This window comes from Rousettus aegyptiacus, unplaced genomic scaffold, assembly GCF_014176215.1.
Source record: "Rousettus aegyptiacus isolate mRouAeg1 unplaced genomic scaffold, mRouAeg1.p scaffold_m13_p_15, whole genome shotgun sequence".
NCBI lineage: Eukaryota > Metazoa > Chordata > Mammalia > Chiroptera > Pteropodidae > Rousettus > Rousettus aegyptiacus.
Genome location: NW_023416290.1, coordinates 9742304 through 9768600, shown reverse-complemented (window position 1 = coordinate 9768600; position 26297 = coordinate 9742304). Strand labels below are relative to the sequence as shown.

Sequence of the window (26297 nt, the reverse complement as noted above, 5' to 3'; positions counted from 1 at the left end):
GCCACACCGGTCTTCTTGATGCTCACCAACTGTAGCATCTTGGGGCCTTTGTATTGGATGTCTCCTCTGCCAGAACGGCTTCTCTTCCAGCAATCCACATCCCCAACTCTCCCTTCCTCTGGGATTTCGCTTCGACGTCCGCTTCTCTGTGAGTCCTGCCCTGAGCGCTCCAAATGCAATTGGCAAGTCGTTCTTCACCTTGCCTCTGAGACTCCCAACCCGTTGGCCTGCTCTGTTTTGTTCTGAATTGCATTCGTCCTCTTCTAACATGAGATAATTGACTTATGTTATGGTTGCCGTTTGCCTCTCTCCTTAGACTATAACCTCTCAGAAGGCAGGAATCTTTGCTTTGTTGACTGGGTTTCCCAGCATGCCCGGCGCAGGGAGCCCCAGATGTACCATTCTCGGATGAATGAATAAAGGCGCTAATAAGCCTGGCTGCACTATCCGTGATGGGTCTAAAGCACCATCTGTTTCAACTCGCCACCCCCCCACACACACACCCTGTACATTATTTTATGCAAAATGACAATTTTTATTTATAAAAAGGAGCTCCTTTGTCTTTCCTTGTGAGCTTCTCCAAAGTGGGTTAATGAGCTCAGTGTTCCATTGGATGGTGCTAAAAAGATGCCAAGTTCATGTTCACAGGGCCATTTCCTACTATATGGCCCAGTCGCACCGTTTTCTTTGCATGTACCTCAGTCTATACAAGAACTATACCTTCTTCATTATAGGTTTGCATTACAGAAAGATCTCACAAACATTTATAGCAGGGCATGCACGCTGGGAACACACTTTTGATCTTTAAAATGTATTCATCACATTTCCAGGACCCACGACTGTGGGGTCTCTCCAGCCCTGACCCGCTCTCCTAGGGACACCCCAGGATGGAAGACAGCACTGTTTTCATAAGGCTCTTCCTTCTCCACGAGAGGCTCATAGCAAAGAAGTTTCCTCTCTGGCACTTATTCTTTCAAAAGAGACCAGCTGCCTTTAGACTTGTGGTTGTACACGCCTCCTGAGTGTGTGTGTGTGTGGTGGGGGGGGGCAGGGAGCATGCTGTGCACGTAGGCGGGAAGCTCTGGGGACCGGTGTCCTCGGAAAGGGAGTCTCCCCCTCCCCCCCAAGCCCCACAGCAATGCTTATTACATTTTCTCTTCACTTTCTTCTCAGCACCTACCAAAATTTCCAGTTTTCTGACTATCATACTTATTATGTAATTGTAATACACATATAGTTACACATACGGATACAAATATGTTACACATAGCTGTAATAACTGCTGTGACAAAAACACTGTTTTCATCTGTGTCGCCTACGAGACCACGAACTCCATGAGGGCATTTCCAGTATTCGGCACCGGGCCCGGAATAGACACGTCTCTTCATATTTTCGAATGAATCGATATTGGCTAAAGTGAAAGAAGGCAAGAAAAGCGCAGTTGCCTGCTGTGGTGACGGCGTGACCAAAATCGGTTCGTGTGCCTTTCCGTGGGAGCCTTAGCTGCGATGTGCGTCTCACATCTACAGTGGAAAAGAACCTTTGACTGAGCGTTTATATTACTAGCAACTCCGTTAGGAATTTTGTTGATAGTTTGCTGCATTTCAATTCAGTTCCACTTAGAGCCTACCCTATGCCAGCACTTTTCTGAGCTAGATAGCGTCTGACATGTGATCCGACAACAGTTTAATCTACATGTGAGTTCGCATTCTGATGGTGAGCTTGTATTTCTAAGATGTGATTTTCGATGTCACATCTTTATTCTTGAAGTTAACCTAGAAAAGTTAGACAGTATACAGTAGAAGTCTTCTTTTTTATTTTTTTCAATGCCCAAATCACTACTCTACTAGTAGAATAAATAGATAAGATCTGCTTATAGTTTTCAAGCAGTAAAAGAACACAGAGCTGATTTACTCCATATCCCTTATTTTACTAAAAATGATAAAGATAGTGATTTCTCAGCATCGCATCTGTTAGTAGGGTGACGTAACTACAGGACAGGGTGCCGGTGGCTCTCCGTCCTTTGTCTTGGAACCTGGAATCCAGTTCAACTCTGTGAGATGCCTGTTTATGGTGCATAAGACAGACATAGGCATTATCACCCTCATGGGGGTCACCATCTGCTAAGGGAGCTACAGATAAGAAAAATTTTCGTAATTATAGGGAGGGTCAAAGTGTGCTGGGACTAAGCACCTAACCAGAGAAATCGAACCTGGACCAGGGCCCGGGGAAGGCCTCTTGATGGTTTTATAGAACTCAAAAATGCATAAGAGGAGGTTTGGTGATAAGGGAAGAAGGACATTCGAGGCACGCTGAGTAATGCATGCACACTGAGTAGATGGCGTGTGAGAGGAACTGCGGGAAGACCAGCCGGGCACAGAGATCAAGGGGAAGAGAGCTTGGGAGAAACGAGCTGGGTGCGGATCAGACGCCGGGCAGCTGTACAGACCACGGCAAGGCTTAGATGCATGTGCGCTGCAAGATGGCTTAAGTGGAGTGGCCGTCCTTGAAAGTCGTGTGAATCCTTTGAGTATCACTTTATCCTCAATGACACAACAGCGGAGTGCACACCAGTGCTCAGGCTGACTCCAACGCCAGTGCTCAGCCAAGCTGAACAGAAGGTGGGGCTCTGCCAACCTGTCCTTCTGCCACGCCTTGTCTACCCAGCTCACAGACCTCGGGTTTGGATTGGGTTGCTGACAGCGTTTGGAATAATCCATCTTCTTCCACCTGTGACCTGACAGTTACCCTATTCTGCCCCCTTGTGTCGCTTTAAAGATCAAGATCCTATACTGGTGTCCTGGGACACCGATTTCTCTGTCAGACTCTCAGTTGCTAGGAGTCTGTGACTTTGAGTCCTAGTAAGTAGTATTGGTTACTTGAATTCATTTCTTTTAACTTACAATCAAAGTTTCAAAGGAATCATATGCATTTGCCGTCTATGTTGCTTTGCTTTATTAAGAATGTGTGGATTTTAAAATAACAATTTAATTTCTAACGACTCATAATTTACTTCACTCATTCCAGTTGACACGATTTATTTTTCTTTGGATTTTGCTATGAACGATAGAGAAGGGAAATGTTTTGAGTTATCGCTGTGTGTTCAACTGCTTTTTATTTTTTCTTTAATTTACAGTTTTCTCGTGTACTAAAGAATAGAGCCTGGCCCACCTTTAAACAAGCCAAATCTAAAATCTCCCCACTACACAGCAGTGATTTCTGCCCTACCAACTGCCATATCAATGTGATGGAAGTCTCTTATCCCAAAACATCGACCTCTCTGGGGAGTGCATTTGGTGTTCAGTTGGATAGTAGGAAGCATAATTCTCACGATAAAGAAAACAAATCTGAGCAAGGTAGGTTGGTATGTTAGCTTTTGATCCTGTATCAGATCGCGAAACGTAATTTAGCAATCAGAACTGTTCCCACAGATTCCTGGTGCGTAAACAAGTCTGAACTTTCATAAGGAGAGGATTCCTCCCTATAATCATTTGGATAATTATGCATAAGGGTTTATAGAGTAAAAATGCAGTTACTACATGTATGATAGGCACAGCTCATCCTCCTGTGAAAACCACTCATCTGAAATGGCCCTGTAACTATGAGGGACATTTGGGGGAGCAGTTGCAAGAGATGCACGATGTCATTCTCCACCATCACAGCAGGGTGTGGGATTCAACCGTGTTCCTGGCTTTTAATCACAACTCCCCATCAGCTTAAATTTGTGCATTAAATTCGGCATTGGATTGGCAATTTATTTTCTGTAAGCCTGAACCTCTAAAATGAATCGCGCTGGATTGTTACTATAAGTTAAAGGTAGTAAATATCACTGTGGCATGATTTTACCTCCTCAGGGAAACTGAGCCCTATGGTATACATTCAGCACACGATTACAACCATGGCGGCCCCCTCGGGCCTGTCCCTGGGACAGCAGGATGGTCACGGTCTCCGGTATTTGTTAAAAGAAGAAGACTTAGAAACCCAAGATATCTATCAAAAACTGTTGTGCAAACTTCAGACCGCACTGAAAGAGGTGGAGATGTGTGTTTGTCAAATAGATGAGTAAGTATTTTAGTTACTATGTTTTTAAACGTGCCTAATAAAATAGCTATAGAAAATGAGACTTTTGAACATCCGTCATTCTCTTCAGTTTTTGGGAAATAGGAGATTTTTGCAGACCATATAGATTCTCTTCATTCTATCACCTTAAAAGTGATAGAACATGGCAAATATCAACAGCTATATATTTTAAGGAAGCATTTAGTACCAGGGAGAGGATGACAAAATTTTATTGTATAGAAAACACTAAATAAGTTTTAGTGTGAAAATATTAAATCGAAAGATATGATTGAAAGACTACTGTGTATAGGGATTTCCTTGCAGCTTTTACAGAGCAAAGCATAGTATTTAGATAATCAGTAGATATTTAGGCAAAGTAAAAAAATATAACAAGTTATTACCATACTTCTTTAATGAGTAAATTCAAAATTATGTATCCTTGAGACCGACAACCAATACTTTTTTTCACTTCCAGTTGAATTGATGCTCTACTAAGCAATAACCTAAATAGTTCTGGCAATAATTTGAAAATTTTTACCAAGTGAGGCAGAGGAAATTAATGGTAACTTTTCCAAAGAGATGAATGCTGATTCTTACATAAGAGTTCAGTGGTTGGCGCGTTGCCTGAACGCTGTCGGGTGATTTTCCGCATCATCGTGTGTGATTCTGATCCACATCTAGTCACGGCAGCTGTGCATGGTCAAAACAGTGTGGGATTTGGGGCAGCACAGTGTCTCGTGTGAAAACTGGATAAAAATAATAACAAATTACTAGTTTGTGGTGAAAATTATAAAAACGAATGCGAAAAGCAATCAACATAGTGCATAACATTATGCTTGCTCATCATTCAAGGATCAAAATCGTTGAATAGATCCGAAGTTGGTAGAATCTGAAAATGGTATAAACACCTCTAATCCTGTTTCAATTGTACTTTGGTTTAAGTTTCAGATTTAGATTGCTATCGGATGTGCGTTGTGTAGTTCGCTCACATAAACATCATCTCATACTTCCATGGATAATTAAGTTTTGACGAAATAGTTTGAACTTCTTCTAAGCCTTTGTTACAAGTAAACATTATACTAATAAAGTCTTAATTGATATGATCTCTTATTTTATACATCTTTGAGATTTAGAGATCAAAATCATCATATTGGATGCATCAGATTTCTATGAGAGTATCTTTATTTACTATTTTCTATGCTCTTTTTCCTGATGTTTTAATGAGTTAATTTAGAATTAAAATTCTGTTTTCCTATGTCTCATACACTAGTTTTTAAAAATTTCTTATAAATATTTGGTCTATTAGATTGTGACAGCCCCATTTACAGATGAATTAAACAGTTCAAGGTTGCTAAGAAGACAGAAGGTGATTTTTAAACAATGGCGTGATACTTTTGAATTGTCTTCAAATGACCATGTGCCTTGTGACAGAGAAATTTATATTTTAGGGCATTATATTTTGCCCTATTTAATAAATCAGATTTTATTATATGATATGCTCTATATGAGAAACCAGTTTTTGTTCTCCCCCGAGGTATTTAAGAAATGAATAGTCTATGGCCATGCCCTGAACACACCCGATCCCATCTGATCTTGGAAGCTAAGCAGGATCAGGCCTGGTTAGTACCTGGATGGGAGACCACCTAGGAAGACCAGGTGCTGTAGGCGTAAAAAAAGAAAAAAAGAAAAAAAGAAAAAAAGAAATGAATAGAGGACGATTTATTATTAAGGCAATAAATAGTAGCATTAAATCATGTATCCTAGATATTGGAGGGTTTTAGGCGAACATCTAGACCAAACCAATTACTTCTTGTCAGGCCAACAGTTTTTATTCTTACGAGTCATGTCCTTTGTCAATGGCAAGACCATGGATTTGCCTGGGTGGACCCTGCCTGGCAGACGAGGATTCTGATACATTGACTACCAAACACTGCCTGGCGGTTCTCCAGGTTTTGTCTGTATTAAATTTTTAACTTTTCCTTTTTAGAGTCGGCTAATGTAGATGAATTTTTCAAGAAAATGGTTAGAGTCAAGGAGCTCCCTTTCAATGGTTTAAAATTCTTTATATTTAAAACACCAGTTGCACAAAGGAGTTAAGCTATTTTTATTAACCAAAATTACTAAAAATGGTTACCTATTTTTACTGAAGATTTTCCCACTCTGTTCTTCTAAAAGCCTTTACCCAACGTGCATATTTACAAGGAAAGTGACATGAAATGAACAAACGACTTGAGAGACTTCCTTGGTCATCTCCGTTCGTGCCATATAATTGAATTCTAAATATAAATAGCTTCCAGATAATTCAACACGTGGTGTAATTACTTTAAGACAGTACACTTGTCCAACAGCCTGGATCCCCTGTTGCTTTTAGAGATGCCACAGTGCACTCAAGCTTGATGAATTATTTGAAAAGCTAGTTACCAAACAGTTTCCCACCGTGTAGTAATTACTCTTGGTCAGGCATAGATGTCTCTGTGGAGTAGAGGAGCAGATCTCAGAGGCTTTGCCAGGTTTTGAGAGAAATTGCCTCACTATGTCCCATTGCTACCCTTTCTAGAAGTCATTCGTTCTTGTGAAAGATCCCGATGTCGAACTTGCTTTTCCATAAAGTATGGTTACCCTGTCACTCGGGGACACTTATCCTAGACATAAAATTGTATTTAACACACAGGCATTCCACTAAATCTTCCTACTTTGTTCTGATCCAAAGGTGGAACTCGAGATGAATTTTCTGTCCAGTAACATGAATTAAGGTGATATCATAATTTAATCAGTTCTTTGTGATTCCTGTTTCATCTGGGACGCTAAATACTTTTGCCTTTTGATGGTTTATTTTCCGGTTAATGGCACTTACGTACTAGACACAAGTAAAACGAAAAATAATTTGCGAATAGTGCAAAACCTTCCACGGGATTTTAAACTACAGGGTTTGTGTATTCTCACAGGAAGAAAATGAGTAAGGAGCCAGGGGGTGTTATTGAAAATAGGACATTTGAGAACAGACTTCCTTTGGCAGGCGCCATATGCCTGAGGATTGAGGAGCGAACAAACCATTTGTGGGACATTTAGCAGGCTGAGGGTTACAGATAGGAATCTTTGAGGTTACCCAAGCGTTTTTCTGGTAAATGCATTAAAGAGAGCACAGCTTGATACAAACTAACGTGTATGATAGATGTGTACGCACCAGATACAATTAGATCATTACGCGCTCCGTCTCTCTGTGATGTGGTTTAGGAACCACTGGTGTGGATCCCAGATGCCTCAAACTTCAATTTGTTCCCAAAGCTAAATTCTAGATTTTATCGTACTCTAATCTACTTCAATCCGTCCACCGCGAGGGTCTTCCCATTCTCAGTAAAGTATTTCCCATCTCTTCTGTTCATGAAGCCGGAATCGGGGTACCATCTCTGATTCTTCTCTTTCCGTCCCCTTCCGTTTCAGTACCGCGTCGAGCTGTCAGTTTCACACCTCACAATGTATCTGCCCTTAGACTGGGTCCCCATCGTCCCGTCACGGGTGCCCACTGTAGGGGTTTTCAGCTGTGCCTCTCTGATCCATTCTACATTCAGCAGGTGCCAGAGAGGCCTGTAAAGGTAAATCATGCTGGTCCCCTGGTTAAACCCACTTAATGGCATTACAGTACAATTAAAATATTACCAAGTGCATTACTGTGGCCTGCTCGACCCTGCACTGCTCCTCTTGCCCCCTACCCCTCGCCCCCTTCTAAGCTCATCTCCTGGAGCTCCAGCTGCGCCGGCCCCTTTCTGTTCTGGCACTTGACAGACCTGCTCAGTCCCGCCCCTGAGCTCCGCGTGGCTGGCCTTCCGCGCACACACGTGTCAGGCTGACGGCAGATGTGCAGAGAGGCTGCGCCTAGTTCCCCGGGATAGAATAGATACTTCTGTGTCCCAGCCACTCATGTCCTGTTTTCCTAGACATCTCCTACTTTCCGTACAACTGCTTTCTACCCCCGTTATTGTTAGGTTAACAAAAACAAGCCTCTCAACAAGGCTTCCCCATGCCGTCAGGGGCACAGGGTCTCTGCTCCACACTGGCCTCACTCATGTCCAAGCTAATGGAGCCATCGTCAGCTGGAATGTCTCTGATTGTCACCGTAGGGAGAGGGAACAGGGCAGAGAACACTGGCAGAAAGTCTTTCACCTGGAAGGGACCCATGTCACCTCCACTGACTTCTAATTTTAAAGATAGGTAGAGCTCAGAGGAATCCTTGCAGAATGAGAACTCCTGTACCTTTTCTCTTCGGTATGCAGAGATCACTTGGCTATGCAGTGTGAGGCTTGGATAATTGGAGTTAATCTAATGTTTTCGTCTTTTGGGTGAATGCAGTGAATGCACATACAGTCTTGTCTTACATGACATAAGAGTTTCCTTCCAAATAGAAAAACTGTGTTTAAAATAATCCATAGCCTCACAGGGCCTTGAGCAATGTAACACAGTTTCCTGATTTTCACTGGTGTCTAAACAACTATAAACTACCAGAATGTTATTCTCACGTCATCTTACACTGAAGACCTTACCTGACTACGTTGTTTGAAGCTGCATCTCTGGCTTCCTTCCCTTCTTTATTTGTCTCCTTTAACATTTGTCACTATCTGATACCCTATACTGTTTACTTGTATATCGTTTGTTTCTTCCCAGGAGAATTTACTCTCCAAGAGGGCAGGGGCTTTTTGTTTTATAAGCTGCTATTTACACAGCACCGCGAACAGTGCATGGTACAGTAAATGGGTCTAATCAGTTAATTAGTGAAATTACTTAACGAATATTTACTCAGTGCACAGCATTGGGTTTGACGTTATGGGATACGTCTTAAGAGGTGTTAAACATTTTCATGGCCTTGAAATAGCAAAGCAAATGACACTGCTGTGGAAGAATGAGTGTCGAAATTTGTGCGTGTGCTCGACTAGGACAGGCTGTCATCGCTATTTGGTAAATGAGAAGATAACGGCTGGCTGGAGAAGACATGATGGGCCCGTTTTTCACATGTGGTTTAATTTATTTTGCAAGTTTTAGAGCATGTTGCTTGATAAGAAAGACTATTCCATTTTGTGCGTGCGTGTGTGTGTGTGTGTGTAATTTTGAGTTGGTTCTAACAGAAACCTTTTACAGCCAAACATTCAAGGCTAGAAACGGTGGAATTGGTGCTACTCAAAGTTCAAAGTCGAGTTTTAAACCAATTTGGCCTCCGAAGGTGGAGTTTTGGGCTTGAACCGAGTTGAAAGAACTCTTCTCGGGGGCAGATTTGTGATGTGTCATCCTGACTGGATTGCGGATGAAGTGGGAGGAGCCCCTGCTGGGTTCCTGTCTTCACCTTGCGTGTGACTCTGTTTAGTGTCTTATGCTCACGACGGCCCGGACTCCTGTCAGTCTGAGCAGTGAGAAAGGATTGGCAGTACAGTACTCTCCTCATCGAATAGAGAAAACCTGGGAGATACCCAGGGGCGGGGGTGCTCGATGGGTAGGTGGGTTTTTAATATCTGAGGCTTAGACGCTGAGGATGTTTGAGCACATTCAGTGTTTGTTTTAATATTTGAGTAGCACTTTAAAGGTTCCCCAGTATTTTCATATGGTGGTGACAGTGGTGATCGTGGCTAAGGGAGTGAGGTGACATTTACTGAGTACCAAGGATGTGTCATTCTCATTTTATTCTCACAGCAGTCCTGGGGGCTAGTTATTTTTATTAATATCATTTTTTTAGGTGCCAAAGAGAAATGTCATAGCTTTGCTTTGATAACAAAACTAATAATTTGGAGAAGCAGGATTTGAGCACAGCTTTCTGGTCTAAATTACATGCTATTTCTCTTATTCTAGGAGGAAAAATTGGCCTTTGTGTGACAGACTTTTTATACAGTAGGGTATTTATTTCACATGAAACATAGACACATTCTAGACATATTCGTAAGTCTGTCATATCTACAAGCAAGGTAGTTATCTGTAGCAGCCAGTTCGCAAACAACGTGCATTTATTCTTTCTTTCTTTTTTTTTTTTTTTTTAACATCTCAATGCAGCCTTCTGTCTTCAATAACATACTCTCCTAAATTAGAGCGGAAAGCATCGGAGAACCTAGCGCCACTCGACAGTGACAACGAGAAGGGGGAAAGAAACAGCAAACGCGTCTGTTTTAACGTGGCAGGAGACGAGCAGGAAGATTCGGGTCATGACACCATCAGCAACAGAGACTCTTACAGGTGATTCATTCATTCCTTAAGCCGGTTTCATCAACGGAGTTAAATGTGATTCTGGATTTAACACGATGGCCTTGAAAAAATTTCGCTATTGTTGTTTTCGTTTTTTCACTCTCGTAAAATAACCTCTGGCTCTTAACCAATGCCAGACAGAGTGTAGTGAGACAACATAACCTTTCAAATTTTTCCCTTTTATCATCTGAGTAATTTGGAAATAGCATTTTTTTTTTTTTTTTTGCTCTAGCTGTGTGGACCTAATTTGGGAAACTTCTTGTTCTGTCATGGATTGTGTAACATGTGCAGCAAATAAGCAAATCGTGCCTCCATTAACATTTTTCAAATATCTGGTTCTGATTATTGGAGAGCTGGACAGTAGATAGAAGTTCTTTTTGTCTTGTTTCTCTGCTCTCTTCTTACGCTCCGAGCCAGTTGGGCTAATCCCACTTGCTCACCTCCACAGCCAGCCTTGTGCATTTTTCTTCTCTTGCATGCCTTCTCTGTAATTTCGGTAGGGCAGCTGTAACGAAGCATCACGGACTGAGTGGCTTAAATGACAGTAATGCATTTATTTATTATCCACAGTTCTTGTGCTGCAAGTCCGAAACTGAGGTATCGGCAGGGTTGCTCCTTTCTGAGGGCGGTGAGGGGGGAATCTGACCCAGGCCCCTCTCCTTGGCTGGTAGATGGCCATCTTGTCTCTGCGTCTCTTCACATCCTCTTCCCTCTAAGCCGTGCATGACTCTGTGTCCGAATTTTCTCTTCTAAAGACACCAGCCACACTGGATCAGGGGCCACCTTAACGACCTCATTTTAACTTGATTACCTTGGCAAAGACCCCCACTCCAAATAAGATCACGTTCTGGCGTCCTGGGTGTTAGACTTCAACATATGAATTTCAGGGAGACACAGTGCAACCCATCACACCATACAACATCCAGCCTCTGTTGTCATCTTCTTACCAGACTCTCCAATGGTGCCTTTTTCCAGCTAACTTCCTTAATTCAAAGTGCATTTTCTCCTTTGAATCCTTGTATTACCTGAAACCTCACTGAGAACCGTCGTCACCTTCCACCTGTGCTGTGTGTTCGCCTTCATCATCTCCCGTTTTATTTCCATTAATTGAAGGACAACTCTCTTATTCACTCTTATGTATTACACAGTGTTTTACAATGGAAATATATTAAGTAATTATTGTTCAAAGTTGTTCCTATCAGAGATGTTTAGTACAAACTAATAGCTAACATTAAAAACAGATTTTTATCAGACATGTTGGGGGGGGGGCAGGATGATCTCACATAATTCCCACCACGATCCTGAGTGGCAGGTTCTGACAGTAACTCCATTTGACAGAGAAGGCCCACAAGGCTACCTAATTTACCTGTGAAACCAGGTGGTCTGGCTCACAGGTTGTCTCTTAGCCACTCTGCTATTCCAATTTTAATGAATACATGAGTTAATTATTACTAGAGATTTAATACTATATCACATAGATTAACCACTTTTAACATTTCATTTACTTTCAGCTTCTAAGAATACGAGTATGCTCTTTAATAGGACCCTGTGGTTTCTCTCCAGTGGGAAATTACATGTCTAAAAATACTTTCTTACCTCAAAGTCTAGTTATCAAGTAATTAAAATTACCCTCACCATCTTTCTGTAGGCAAAAATAGAAATTTTGCATGTAAGTTTGAAGTTAAAAAAGTCATTTTTACTTATCATGAGAGGAAAAAAATATTTCCTCTCCTGTATTATTTCAGAAATCAGTGGCATATTTATATTCACACATGGCCCTTTTAAACCTTCTTTCCTTTGACATTCACCATTATTGCCGTTTTACATGTTGTCCTGAGCTCTGAGGTGGGGAGAAGGTGCCATCAATAATTTATGATTTATGATTTAAGCTACCGGAAAGAGTTGAAAGGCAGAGATCATGACACAAGATATCATTTGTCTCTATTAACAAATTAACTACAGGCATATACCATCGAATAGATTATACGGAATTTTAAGTTTGGTTTAACTCCTAGTTTTATCACTATACATTTAAAAATGTTTTTAAAAAAATCATTTAGGATTAGATTCTGTGACATAAAACGTTTGAAATGTGATTGGATTTAAAATACATGTCTTTTTAAAAGTATGACAAACTGTCAGACAAGTTTACCGTTCTCATATTTTCTATAAAACATTAATAAACGTACCTGTGGCATAATGAGTTTGTCTCATGAGAAGTCACGGGGAAACGTCGGCGCATGCGCAGTCGGCATTAACATGTACCTCTTTGCAGCGACTGCAACAGCAACAGGAATTCCGTCGCCTCCTTCACCAGCATCTGCAGCAGCCAGTGCAGCTCGTACTTCCACAGTGATGACATGGACTCAGGTGCGTCTGGTGAGGCGTCTGTACTTCTACACGCAGGTCCCACTGGAGATACTTTCACGGGGCGGATGCGTTGGGTCCTCCTGCGTGTTTGCCTTTTGTCAGCCATTCTTGGTGGCTTTACGGACCGCCCTGCAGTCTTACGGGCTTGATAAAGTCAGTCGCCCGATCTCTTTATAAACAGAGTGAATTTAAAAAAAGATGAAAGAAACAAACTGATTTTTTAATTACCTTAATATATAGTTTATGAACTTTGTATGATATTGTGAAGGACGATAGGTCCACAGGAGGCAAGTTTTACCAAAACATGGTCGCGCGGGTGGGTGGGGAGGTAGGAGAGCTTTGCAACTAAGGACTTTTAAGACAGTATATGAATCTGGAGTAGCCTTAAGTGGGTGACAGGGAGGGGGTGGGTGGGGGTTGCGTAGGGGTGCGTGGTAGGGGTGGTTATTGAGAAAAACGCTGATATAAATATCTTATAAATACCTTGTTTTGTGTGCGTTACGAGCACTTTTCATCTAGCTAGGATGAATCTTAATTTTTACACTTTTAGTTTATATCACCTGTTCAGCCATTAGAAAAAGGTACCAGTTGAAAGAACTATTACCATGGGGTACCCCGGCATTCTTTCTGTGAAGCTCTCCATCTTCACGTTAGTGTCCGGGATCAATAATCGGACACCCTAATAGCTGTCGAATCTTTTGGAATTCATTTTCTAAACGTGAGAACTACCGTATGGAATAAAAGCCGTGTTTAAGTATTTTTTACTTGATTTATATGAAAATGTTTTATAATGTTAAAGATAAGAGTAAAAAAAAAAATTTATTTATTTATTTTTTTGGTACCTAGGTGATGAACTTCCCCTAAGTGTTCGTATTTCTCATGAAAAGCAGGATAAGCTACATAGTTGCTTGGAGCATCTTTTCAGCCAGGTATGATTGGGACAGTTATGGACATTTTTTCTGTAGACTAAAGTGTCAGAAATCCCTTTTTCAGATGTGGAATCTGTACCACCACCCGCTTTACCTCAATCTCCACAATCGAAGATGGATATAAAGATTCCTGCAGCCAACTAACCCAACGGCTTGTCGTGAATGTCGAGTGTTTTACAGTCCTTGGAAAATCATAAAGAGTTGCACAGACAGGAGTTATTCTTTTTATCGTTTGTTTCTTTGTGGGTTTTCAGAATCCCTCGTGACATTTCTTACTCAACTTTATTCCTAATTTCAAAAAGCACAAGATCGTTTTAGAACACATGTTGGTGTTTTGTGTTTTATAATCTTAAAAAATTTATATTCATATCCAAAATTTTTCATATCAAAGCTTTTACTACCCTAAAAGGGATTTTGAATAACTTTTAGAGTTTTTCTTTTTTTTTTAATAACTAGAACTTTTACTCCTTTCGTGAATTGATATTTTGTATTAATACATGTAGGATAATAAGAAATATCATTGCAAAAGTTATGTGAATTCATTCCAATATTTTATTTAAAAGTGGATTTCATAAGAATCACCAAATTTCAAAAGTAATTGTTGCTTTAAGAAAAGTATTTGCAAGATTTACTCTCCAAAGTATCTATTATATATTATGTAACTCTCAGAAACCTCTGCTATTTTGACAGGTGGATGCAATTACCAATCTCCTAAAAGGGCAAGCTGTCGTGAGGGCCTTTGAGCAAACCAAGTACCTCACCCCAGGCCGAGGGTTACACGGTGAGGTTTAGAAAATAATTATTAGGAGCAATATGGAAGCAAAAGTGGGAGACGGAGTGATCATGAAGCCAAAGCACATATGAGAAGAAAAGTTCTGGTTGCTCATTTTGCATAATTCACTTAATACTACTTTTATTTTTTATACGTTGGAGAATATACATAAAAATGTCAGTGTAACCTTTCAGGGTTCTTGGTAGGTTAACATGTTTAATGCCTATAGGGGCCAGACTGAAGGGAAACGAGGTAATTGAAGAAATGTTAAGTGTTGCCTTGCTTTGGCTGAAACCTGTGTACTTGGTTGTTATCCCAGTGGAGGGAGTGGGGGTTCGGGAATGGGGGGGGGGCAACAGAGCAGCCAAACAGCATGCTGTCTAGAGCTGCCACTTTCTGACATCTAGTTTGAGATGTCAAAAGTATAGTTTTCACCTAAACTTGCTCCTTTGTGTAGACAGTTGTGAAAAAATAAGATGAAGGTTTGACTTTTTAGACTTAACACACTTTATCCTTTGATATATCTAAAGAAGCTACTGATATGACAATAATTTAGGACAGTGGTAGTAAAAATGAAGATTCTCGAGCTTACAGGCTTGCTGTTTGGTAAATGGCTGAGAATTAAGGGGTGATTTTTTTTCGTGTGTGTGTTTGTTTAGAATTCCAGCAGGAAATGGAGCCAAAGCTGAGTTGTCCCAAAAGGTTAAGACTTCACATCAAGCAAGATCCCTGGAACCTGCCCAGCAGCGTCCGGAGTCTTGCTCAAAACATCAGAAAATTTGTCGAAGGTCAGGACGAAAAGCAAAGAACATCACATTACATCAGGGATAATCATTAAAAAAAAAAAAAAAAAAAAAAAAAAAACCATTAAAACCAAGAACTCAGTAATGCCCCGATTGCTTTTTGCAGTATTTTATGTTATGAGGAAAACAGCAGGGCTATAAAGAATGAAGGAAGAAGATAGAAGTAAATAAGGTTGCAGAACTTTGTGTTCCAAGATCTCAGTGATTGATATTGTGGAGAATATCCTCAATAAATTAAAGAAAGGCTCATACTTATGAAGACAAATGGGACATGGAGAGAGTTTCATATTTTATAATATTACACAATACCAGAAACATTTCTAAAGGGTTCACAAAAAGCTTGAAGCTAACTTTTATGAAAGAAAGTCTTTAAAATCTCATTGCGAATCTGAGAATCAAAATAATTACATAGCTGGCATCATTTGTTTTTTAAGTCGCTTCTTCAAAAGTGCTCGTCTAAGTTGACAGTTATTAACCACCATGACGCCATTGTCTCAACATCCTACAATTGGTACGACCCGTAATTGGAGATGTAGAACATTGAGATAACTCCAGGAAGTCTGTCGTTTAGGGTCAGAATTATTAGGTAGAAAATTCTGAGAGTTTCCAAAATGATTATGGTGAAAAAGAGGAAATGAGAATTTTATTTAAGTTTTCGAAATGTCTAATTCAGTGATTTTCTGCCCGAAATGAGGCCATTGGTTGGCAATGTCTAAAGGACATTTTGGTAGTCATAGTTGTGGGTATGCTACTGGCATCTGGTGTGTGGAGTCCAGGATGCTGCTCAACTTTCTATAGTGTACAGGACAGTTCATCAGTGTCAGTAGTGCTAAGGTTGAGAAACCTGTACAATGAGTATTATGCCTGTGTTTAAATTTTTATCCCATACTTATTTTTATGTCAGTTGGATGTGGTCAATAGTATTCGGCAAAATTACTGCATACCTCTAGTCACTATCATTACTTTAGGGTAAATTAGAAAGAGTTATATACTGTTAAAAGACAAAATTCGACTGAGTAAATTTGAAGACCTAACAGGCTTTATTAAGTGATTCATGAATGAGGCAACATCCTATCCAGCAACTGAAAGGGGCTTTGAGGGGTCGTGCAAATGGAAGGGTTTTATGGGAAGAAGGGTGGGCAAGGGAGCCATTGACAAAGGAAAAGAAACGGCTATATTTAGACCAGGGTGTCTTCTTCTGGGGGAAAGGGAACTGCCAGGGTTTTTACCATGCAGGTTGCCTCTTCTTTCTGTGGGGGATGGAGAAGGGCCCACCTGACAGATGACCTTACCAGTGCATGACCAGAAAATTCGACTGGTCGATTAAGGTTATAGTTCCCAGGAAAAGTTGAAACATCAAAGGGAACATAAATCTATGTTTGATATCATGGATTTTAGCACAAGTGAGGCCAATATGGGCCTGTGGTTTTTCTCTTTAACAGTACTTTCCTGACAAAAGGTGACCCTTAACAGAGTCTGAGCCTGTCAGTTTCTTCATTTCTTTGGGACTCGTTTCTTCATAAATGACAGAGATGGTTTAGATCTCTGTGATTAATGAGTCCTTTGCCTAGAAATATAGTGAAATATAACAGCTTAGGTATTGTTTAGAGGTCAATAGAGAAGTTTGTATAGATAAGGAAAACTCCAAATAAATCACAGCAATTCTTTTGTGTGATAAAATCTTTTGTCCTTGACAGCTGGATTTCTTGGCGATATTTTTATTTTATAGCTAAATATAATGGTCACTTGTGACACAGTATGACATCATATTTAAAATTCCCCAAAATAATGAATATTGAAAATGTTAATTATATTTTTGAAAGTTGTTAGACTTAAGGTATTTAGGCATATACTTTACTGAGTAAAGGATATATTTCCTTTGAATAGATGCCCATATTATAACACTCCTAAGAGTTAGGATTTGTGAATCTAAATCCAGTTGTTCTCATCATCTTTGAGTTGTCCTTTTTACACTATACTTATTTTAGAGTAAATGCAATATCGATTAGGAACAGAGAAATGCTTAAGCCTTTTTTTTATTTTGTTTTCTTGAAGAATTTTACCTTTAAGATATAAACTTCTAATGCAGAATAAAAAACTTAGTTTTAAAAAAGTGTTCATTTTAAGAATCTTACATTTTCACCTTAAGTTCTGCTTTTACACCCTTAGTATTTCATATCACAGTAAGCAGCAATAGGAGTGGCAGATATGTACCTGTGTTGATTGATTGATAGATACTGAGTATGGGCCAGTGATGGTCACAGGAGCCCAACAGCTAACTGATTGAGTGTGGTCCATGTGCTGAGAATTCAACAGTCAATGGGGTGGGGAGGGCTCTTTGCTGAATTTAAGTAGCCTCCCTGGTTGTGGGTTTCAGAGAGATGTAGTTAACTCTTTGGATAAGAGCTGTGATTGTCACCATGATTAGTGGGTCCTTAAAAAAAGGTTAATTAGTGGTTTAGTTCAATAGACCATCTGAGGAAGAGGCAAACTGCCATCCCCTGGTAATGGGTGTGCCATCTGGTCTACTGCATGGGACTCAAGCAGCAGTGTTGGGATCCTTGTAATCAGCTGGTTGCTATGTGGAGATACCTCTGAAGACCCATTGCTAGTTCAGTATGAAGTTGCTCAATTCAACCTAATGTAATTTTTATTTCATTTCTCAAATTGTCTTTATGTCGGGAATGATCTAATGGAAGGTCAGGTCTTGCCTGGAAATTAACATCATGCCACGTTGCCAGAATCTCAGTGTTTCCGTTTGTAGCTGGGATGACCCCATTCTGATGTCCCGGCGGGAGGGGGAAAATATATCATTTTCCATCTACCTTCCTGGATTTTCTGGCTGGGGCCCTGTGAATTAGACTGACCAAAGGCAAATTAACAAGAGGAGAGCATATATGTTTATTTAATGTAAGTCTTACATGAAGCAAGAGCCTTTATTAAGGAACAAAGACCTAAAGAAATGGTTAACCCCGAGAGGGTTTAATGGGTTTGAGGAAGAGTGGACAGTTGTGGGGACACATGAAGGACAAAGGATATGAGCTGAGGGCGGTAAATGGAGAAACCCAGCATGGTCTGTTCCTCTCGGCATCTTTGGAGACAGGTGCTCCCCGCCCCCGGTGTGGGGAGGGCGCCTCTCACAGGAGGGTCTACGACCTGCTTCAGGAAAGAAGGGGAAGGTCAGAGGGTCCTTCCTGTATCGGCCATGTCTCAGATTCCTTCTGCTTAAAATATTCAATATGCCAAAGTGCCATATTTTGGAGTAGCATGTCCTGAACTCTGTCATTTCCTTATTTCTGATTATGAAATCTTATCAATATATGCCAAATAGGATATCAACAATAATTCTATGATCTGTCCATAGGAAGGACTGTTAGAGTGCCATTTATAAATTATATCACTGTGTGCCATTCATTCATAGGCTGCTAATCTGAGGGTAGAAGACAGCAAAAATAAAAAGAGTGGACTAAATGGGGCGGGGGGCAGATTAATTATGTGGCATCATTGAAGATCACGCCTGTCTCCTGCTTAATCTCTAAGCTTAATTATGGTCTCATATTATCAGCCAACTGAAGGTATTTTTACTTGATTAGCACCCTGTCATATTGTGATTTATAATAAGAAATATATATTGTCTTTGTCCCCTTTACTGGCACAGAGCTCCCTTGGAATGTTCTATGCAGAGAGCTATAGAGGTGCCTTTTGTCATTTTAATGAAGTGATGTTTGGAAAGCCTCAGGGATAGGGGCTGGATGCATGGGGTCGGCAGCAACCCTGTGGTCAGAGGACTGGAATTCACAGTCCCACTCCTGATCTCCTGGGAGGGGAGAGGGGCCAGAGATTCAGTTCAAGCACCAGTGGCCAGTGATTTAATCAATCGTGCCTCTGTAACGAAACCTCCATAAAATCCCATAAGGAAGGATGCTGAGAGCTTCTGGACTGGTGACGACTTGGAGGTGCAGAGAGAGTGGCATCTTCAGTGACCTCTGAGAGTGTTTTGTTTTCCAGTCTCACTTGTAAAATTTAACGCCCCCTTAAGTATTTCCTGCATTTCTTTTAGGTTAATTTTGTTGCTCTGAGTATTGTGAGCTTGTATAGAATAGGATGCAACCTAACCTTTCTTATTTCCCATGACCTTGGGTACGTAAAGGAACTCTATAAGTTTTCTTATTTACCTAGTGCAAGTAAACCATCTCCCAGTTGGAAGTAAACAGATACATAGCTCATTGGACACGTGGCAATGAGTATGAAGTTAATACACATCATTTATGAAACATTTGTGATTGGCCCTGTTTGGAGATGGGGTGGGAAGATGACTATATGGAAATACTTGGTTTTCTTTTTTGTTCTTTAGGGCAGTATTTTAACCTATAGATAGGAAAGGAAGACTATATATATTCTATATAATCTATATAATTGTCTATAACCTGCAATTCTAATATAGAATGTATAACATATTTTTTAATATATATACTTGTATATAAAGATTACATATGTATATATAATATTTAAAAATTTAAATAACTAAGAAAATACTGTTTGACAGTTTATTGACCAGAACTATGATAGCTAGAAGAGTTAAGAAAATAACAAGCAAGCTATAGCAGCTGGGGATAACCTGCAAAGGCAGCGGGATTTGAACTGTGTTTCATAGGTTCATATAATTCAGATTTAGGAGAGATTTTAGGGTCTAGAGCAATCGATAGAATCTACATAGGCAGATAGGAAAGGATAGCATTTTAAGTGAATGGAATTTTATTATCTTATGTAATGAGATTGTGCTAATTCTTACTAAACAGTTAAAATGCAATGTTAGTTGCAGGAAAACTGAATAATTTGATTTTTTTTTTTCCTCCGCAGAGGTAAAGTGTAGGATACTCCTGGCACTTCTTGAATATTCAGGTAATATTTTCATTATTTTTACTATTTAAAATTAATGTGGCCTGTGACCTTAGAAGTCTCCTGATATGAAAGCAATGCTTTCAACAAAATAGACATATGATTCGTACCTTCTCTAAAGCCTTGCAAAGATAAAAATAATATATACTTAGTTTTAATAAAAACACAAAAACATATACTCATATTCAATTACAAATAGAAACATGAAAACATATTCAAATGTATATTTATATAGAATATAATTTTAAAAAGGAAGCAGATTTCGGTAAAGTAAATTGTGCAAATGTAATTTTTTGTGAAGCTGTCTGACTTTTGTATATGGACGGGATGTAGGTGGGCTCAGATTTGAGGGGTGGGAAATGAACTATACTTTTGATGGGAGGATTTTCGATCTCAAAATTACATTGCAAATCCATGGACACAGAGAGGGGAGGAGTTTGTGACCACTTTTACAGTGTATCATACTTGGGAAATTTAAATGATAAATGAATGAATGAACCAAGTTAACCAAGAGGGCATTTTTGTTTGTCGGTCTGCTTTTGCCTTAAGCGAGGTTTACCTTGCTTTTTGACTGAGTGATAATATCTAAATTTTCTTCCTTTTTTTTTTTTTTTTTTTTTTAGTTTTACTAATAAGCACAGAGTTGATGGACTTCATTTTTGTGTGTTTCGTCAGGTCCTCACAACCATTCTGTGCGAACGTTATTATTTTCTTGTAGTTTAAAGGATGAAGAAATTGACATTCAGGAAGATTAACAATAACTACTAAATGGTGTTCATTCAACACACATTTTTGAGCTCCTGGAAGATTAGGCATATAGATGCCTTACTCAACAGTAGATGGCAGATTTGAAATTAGAATTTAGTTATGCCAATTCCAGAAGTGGTACTCAAGTGCGTTGCTTTATTCATTAACGTTCAAGTGGCTGTTCCTGCAGATCCTTATTTTGATTTCTTCTTCTTTATTCCTGTTATAATTCTCTTTTTTCCTGCTTTATTCACTAACTCTGAGTTCCTTCTTGTGTATAGGATGGCACCAGAACAAAATTACTCCACATTGTTGGCTGCAATTTAATTGAAAAGAGGAGACTGTTTCTGCTAAATATTCTTAACTCTCTTTTATGCCTACCTGTTTTCTTTCTAATCTCTTCTTTTTGTTTCCTTGTTTATTTTGCTATTTCCCCTACAATCTCAGAACAGTGACTGAGAATGCTTGTGTCTAGAAACCATCTCATTCCTTTAGACCAGCTGGCTAACCATGGAACTGTAGCTTTTAAAGCTGTTGAGAGTCAATGAAGTGTTAATATTTTAAAATATGTTTGTAGAAGATGAACATAAGTAGGTGCTTAAATATTGAAATGAAGCAGAAGCTTCTGACAGGTAAATATATATATGTATTTTAAGTCTATTCCCACTACCAGAGAATTCTTACTCTGCATAAAGAATAAACAAGCTGTCACAAAAAAGAAATACAACTCCTCGCTCTTCTTTTGCTAGAAGCTGGACGCAGCTTCTGTGATTCTTGCTGCAGTTCTTATTGATAAAAATGAGGAATGAGAATGGCTTCAGAAAGGATAGAGACTTGTGAATTTTAAACAGATGCATAATTAAAAGGAAAAGACAGATATGTTTTTGCTGGGAGTTATCTTATTTTGGCTTCTTTATCACATCGTTCTCTCTTCGTTCAGCAATAAAACTGAGTACCCACTCCATGCTGGGCACCATGCTAGACGCTAGAGAAAAGAAGAATCACTGTAATGCTCCAATTTCACTTTGCTAAGTGTTCTAAATGTTTTTATCTCATTTATCATTACTGCAGCTCTAAGAAGTAGGAATACCCCATTTTACATATAGGGATCGGATGCTTAGGATTATCTGGTTTAAAACTGATGGACGGGGTGGACGAAAGCAGGTGATAAGTCTCTAAAGTCTGTGAGCATCATGCCCGTTGCCTGCCACTCCCCCTGGCCTTCTGTACTGATCGTCCCCGGGGATCACAAATCAGTAAACAAACTCTTACAATGCCAAGTCATTGGCCACATAGCAGAGGGATGCCCCAGGCCTCTGGTGGCAGAAGGAAATACACGTTACTTCCTAAAGGAGAGGGGAAGTGTCAGAGGAGAGATAACATTTTACAGAGTTTCAATAGTTCGGTGAGTTGATTCGACCAATGATTTAAAGTTTGCTGGTGGAGAGGAGAGAAGGGTCCACAGCCACAGGGCCCATGGGCAAAGGCTTGAGGGGCGCTCAGCGGTCCCGTGGGGCTCGGAGAGGCCTGTATCACCACTAGGCATTCCCACGCCAACAGCGAGAAGGGGCCTGGAGTGGATGGAGGGGAGCAATGTGTGAGAAGCTCTAAACGGAAGTTGGGGAAAGATAGTGGAGTCCAGTCCCCTTTCTACCACCCCGAGTTCTCTATCTTTGTCACTCACCGTGAGATGATAACTCACCAAAAGCCACTTGGAAAGCTCTTAATACGTAATGCGCATTTTGAAGTCGATGTAAACTAGTCATTTTCTCTCTGTTGAAAATAGGGTGGTGGCAATTGAAAATCATCTCATGAAGGAATACGTGTTTATTATTACGTGTTTTTCATTTTGATTTACGATTTAGATGGCAGCGTGGTCCAAGGGCATCTTGCATATCTACTCTGTCACTCTGTCGTGAGCATCGACATGGCTAAGGCCTCAACTTGGACTTCTTCATACCCCCAGTAATTCATGCAATGTTTAATTCCTGTGGGGCATTCGGTGTTAAAAGTTTGAATTAATGAATGAACGCAACTTCTGTGTGACTTGTTCTGATTTGATAACGAGGTTGAGTGAGAATTTTAATTTGGCTTAAAATGCGTTAGAATTCAGTAGCAGAGAAAAGGGTAGATAGACATCCACGTATTTTTTAAGATAAAAAAAAGAAGAAATTTGAGAATTTCTTCTCAGAAGCAATTTGGAGATGATTATTTCCACTAGTGGCAAAGTTACTAATCCTGTGATCTCATGTAAAGGTCACACTGAAATTGGATCCTTCTCTGTGTAGACCTTAGCTTTCTACTCTTCATATAAGCAATTTCTTTATAGTTCGATTTTTGTTGAGAAATTATTCTCAGGTTATAGGAGGGAGTATCCTTGCCAAAGCTACTGAAGTACATTTTAAAAACTTCTCCAGGTTTTCTGCTTTACTATAGAACAACTGAAAGGCAAAGCAAGGATGTGCAGGGAAGATGTAGAGCGATTTTTTATTTAGTTTCCAGCTTGAACCTCAGTGCTGTAGCCACACAATCTGAATTATCCTTCTCAGTCAGACTAAATCCAGGCATTTCAAGAAGCCAGAGCATGAGCTCATGTATTTTCATTTCCCTTAATTCATTCGTTTGTTAATTGCTTTGCTGGTCTATTATTTTCATTCATTAATTTATTAAATATCTATTGAATATGGACACTCTTTTAGAAATCGTACACAACAAAATAGGTGTTTTGCTCGTTTCTTGAGAATTGGACAAAGTTCTTTCCCAGTTTAGCCATTTTATAGTTATCTGGAAAAGGCTCTTTTCCATCCTTTAGAATGGGGCACATGGCCTATAACTACTTAAGGAAAATGTCTAACATATGTTATTGGTTAAATTAATAAATTGAACCATGTGGAAATGCCATATTCAATCATTTTGACCTACTAAAACAGCCAGTTCTTATAGTTCAACCTAATAAATAAATATTTCATTATAAAATATTTTTAATATTTAATTCTTTTCCTAATAAAATTTTCAAGAGTAGCTTTTTCTAACAGTGAAACTGAGTACCATGCAGCGATTACATTATGTGTACACATGCCTTTGATGGTTTTCAAAAGCAGATGTTCGGTGTTCTTGGTAAACAACTTAAAAATGACGCCTTTTTATCAATAAAGCAAGAACTCATCACTGAATAAAGGCAGCATTTATACCTATGCTATGCAAGAATGTTGACAACACTTCTTCATTTCAGAAGGTTGCGAACCCTCAAAATGTTTGGTGCTCTTTTGGGAATGTGATTATTTTTGCCTTTGGTGTTCTTCCTGTACAAGTGACTTTTCAGTGTTCATAATGTATGGCTTGGTGTTTATATTGTTTATGTAGTTTGTATGTACCCAACCGTCCAAAAAAGTTAAACCTTTGTGATCAGGGTCTCAGAGACACAGCCAGCTTCTTTTGATTTGAAAAAAACTGTGGCCCAAAGGTAGCAGTTCATAGGTAAATATAAGCCTTCAAAATAGGTCAATCAGAAATCCAGTCAATTGCAGGTTAAGAATCCTAGTAAAAATTGCTTTATGCTAAAACTACAAATACAGTACTTATTTCAAAGAAATATGAGTTTATGAACTGGACATATTTATAGCTCATGAAGTTGCATCGGTAAATTCAGGAGATACAAATTTGCCTATTGTTACAAATGATTGGACATCAATACTCTTTTCCGATATGCTTTTCACATTAATACTAGCTTTAGTAGGTAATTTTTAAAAATTTAGTCTTAATAATACTGTATTTCACTTGCCGGCATAAATTGAAGTATTGGACTTAGACTTTCCTATTGGAAAGTGTCATGCAACAAACGCAGATTGTGGACCATCAGAAAAAAATATGGAACTAAATACAGCCTTATTTTTTTCTTAGGTTTTATAAAACAATTTGGCGATTACAAAATAAAGTCACGATATCACTTAGGAAAAAATATTTTAACGTGTCTAACATTTTCTGGGGTTTAATGTTTTCTAAAAAGCAAATTTTCTAAAATGTACTTGTTTATTAATAGAGCTCAAATTGACATTTTTCACATGGAGTGAGTTGAGTGAAGAGAACATGTAAATGCTTAATGAATCGGTTTTATTCGCTATGCCATTTCTCAGAACTGTCCCTCTGTTTCCCCGGATCACAGACAGTGAGCCTCAGCTCCGAAGAGACATGGTCTTCTGCCAGAGTCTCGTGGCCACAGTCTGCGCCTTCTCGGAGCAGCTCATGGCCGCCTTAAACCAGATGTTTGACAACAGCAAGGAGAACGAGATGGAGACGTGGGAAGCCAGCAGAAGGTGGCTGGACCAGATGGCGAATGCCGGCGTGCTTCTTCACTTTCAGTCGCTTCTGTCACCAAACTTGGTAAGGACTCCCAGGGCCTCCCACCGTTTGTGTCAACTGTAACAGACGTCATCACACACTCCCAAGTAAGAAGTGGTTATGATCGTCTCAGCGGTCATTCGGCTACTTTAAAAGAATATATATTTTCATGTGCGAACATAGTTTTAATAGGTATCTAGAAGGTATTCCTGATTGTTATCTATTCTCAGTGGCTGCTAAAAGCCGAGGAAGCCCCCATCTGTATTAAAGTTTCCATCTGTATTAATTCCTGCATCCTTAAGCACTAACTGAGAAGGGCCATCAGAGGCCTGAGTGTCTTTCTGCTGACTCCTTATTTCTATTGTAGAAGAAACAACTTGCATGGAACCCAAGCTCCCTGTGAGGTTGATATTCTAGAGAATGCTTAATCGAGAACTCTGACAGCTTGCATGTCACACTGCCTGCCAGTCTTTAAAATTTGCATGTGTTATGAGATTTTATTTCCGTCCTTTGTTCGAATGTTTGTCCTGTTTAATCTAAGAACGTTGCCTTAATTACGATAGACTAGTCTGAGGTTATGCATCAGTTTTCCACAGTGAGTATGAAGAAAGCCTCTCAAACTATTGATAAATAACACCATGGTGAACTTAGAGTTTTTTCACATGTACTTTCCATGATTCTAATAGTTGTCATAATGTTTAAAGGCAAATCTTTACACATGACATTGCCATTTCATTCATTAAAGTAAACAGAAGGTGTAGCTACCAAGTAACATGGTTGAGTTTTTAAACAAATGCACATGAGTGTGTACATCGAAATAATGTTCTTCTTTGGTGACGTGGGGATAAAGAGGTAATCGCTGTACTGCACAGTCGTAGAAAGTCCTGGAATGATAAGGCAAGGAAGTCCACCTCAGTGCACTTCAGAGAAACAATTAGATTCTTTTGAGAAGACTGTGTGCACTCCATGCGAGTGAGTAATTTCTTATTTGGTTGCTAATATACCAAGTAAGAAAGATCTAATTAATGAAAAATTTGAAATAAGACCCTTTTGGAAAAGTGTTTTAAAAAAATAAATTCTATTAATCATTGCCTATCAAATAGACATGATGTATAATAGGAAGCCCACTTCTGAACACATGGTAGGCATTAAATGTTTGTT

The 26297-nt window shown here is 39.5% G+C and overlaps 1 protein-coding gene and 1 pseudogene across 1 annotated transcript in view; both read left to right on the top strand.

Moving 5' to 3' along the window:
* The window catches only part of PREX2 (phosphatidylinositol-3,4,5-trisphosphate dependent Rac exchange factor 2), a 221736-nt gene that overhangs the window by 129983 nt on the left and 65456 nt on the right, over nt 1-26297 (top strand). The window contains exons 24-32 of the mRNA XM_016152975.2: nt 3137-3356; nt 3855-4062; nt 10090-10269; nt 12554-12648; nt 13495-13577; nt 14268-14358; nt 15009-15137; nt 20013-20054; nt 24961-25178. Of these exons, the coding sequence (XP_016008461.2) occupies nt 3137-3356; nt 3855-4062; nt 10090-10269; nt 12554-12648; nt 13495-13577; nt 14268-14358; nt 15009-15137; nt 20013-20054; nt 24961-25178 (1266 nt within the window). The remainder of the gene's footprint in view (nt 1-3136; nt 3357-3854; nt 4063-10089; nt 10270-12553; nt 12649-13494; nt 13578-14267; nt 14359-15008; nt 15138-20012; nt 20055-24960; nt 25179-26297) is intronic.
* On the top strand, nt 5612-5727 carry LOC118612051 (annotated as a pseudogene).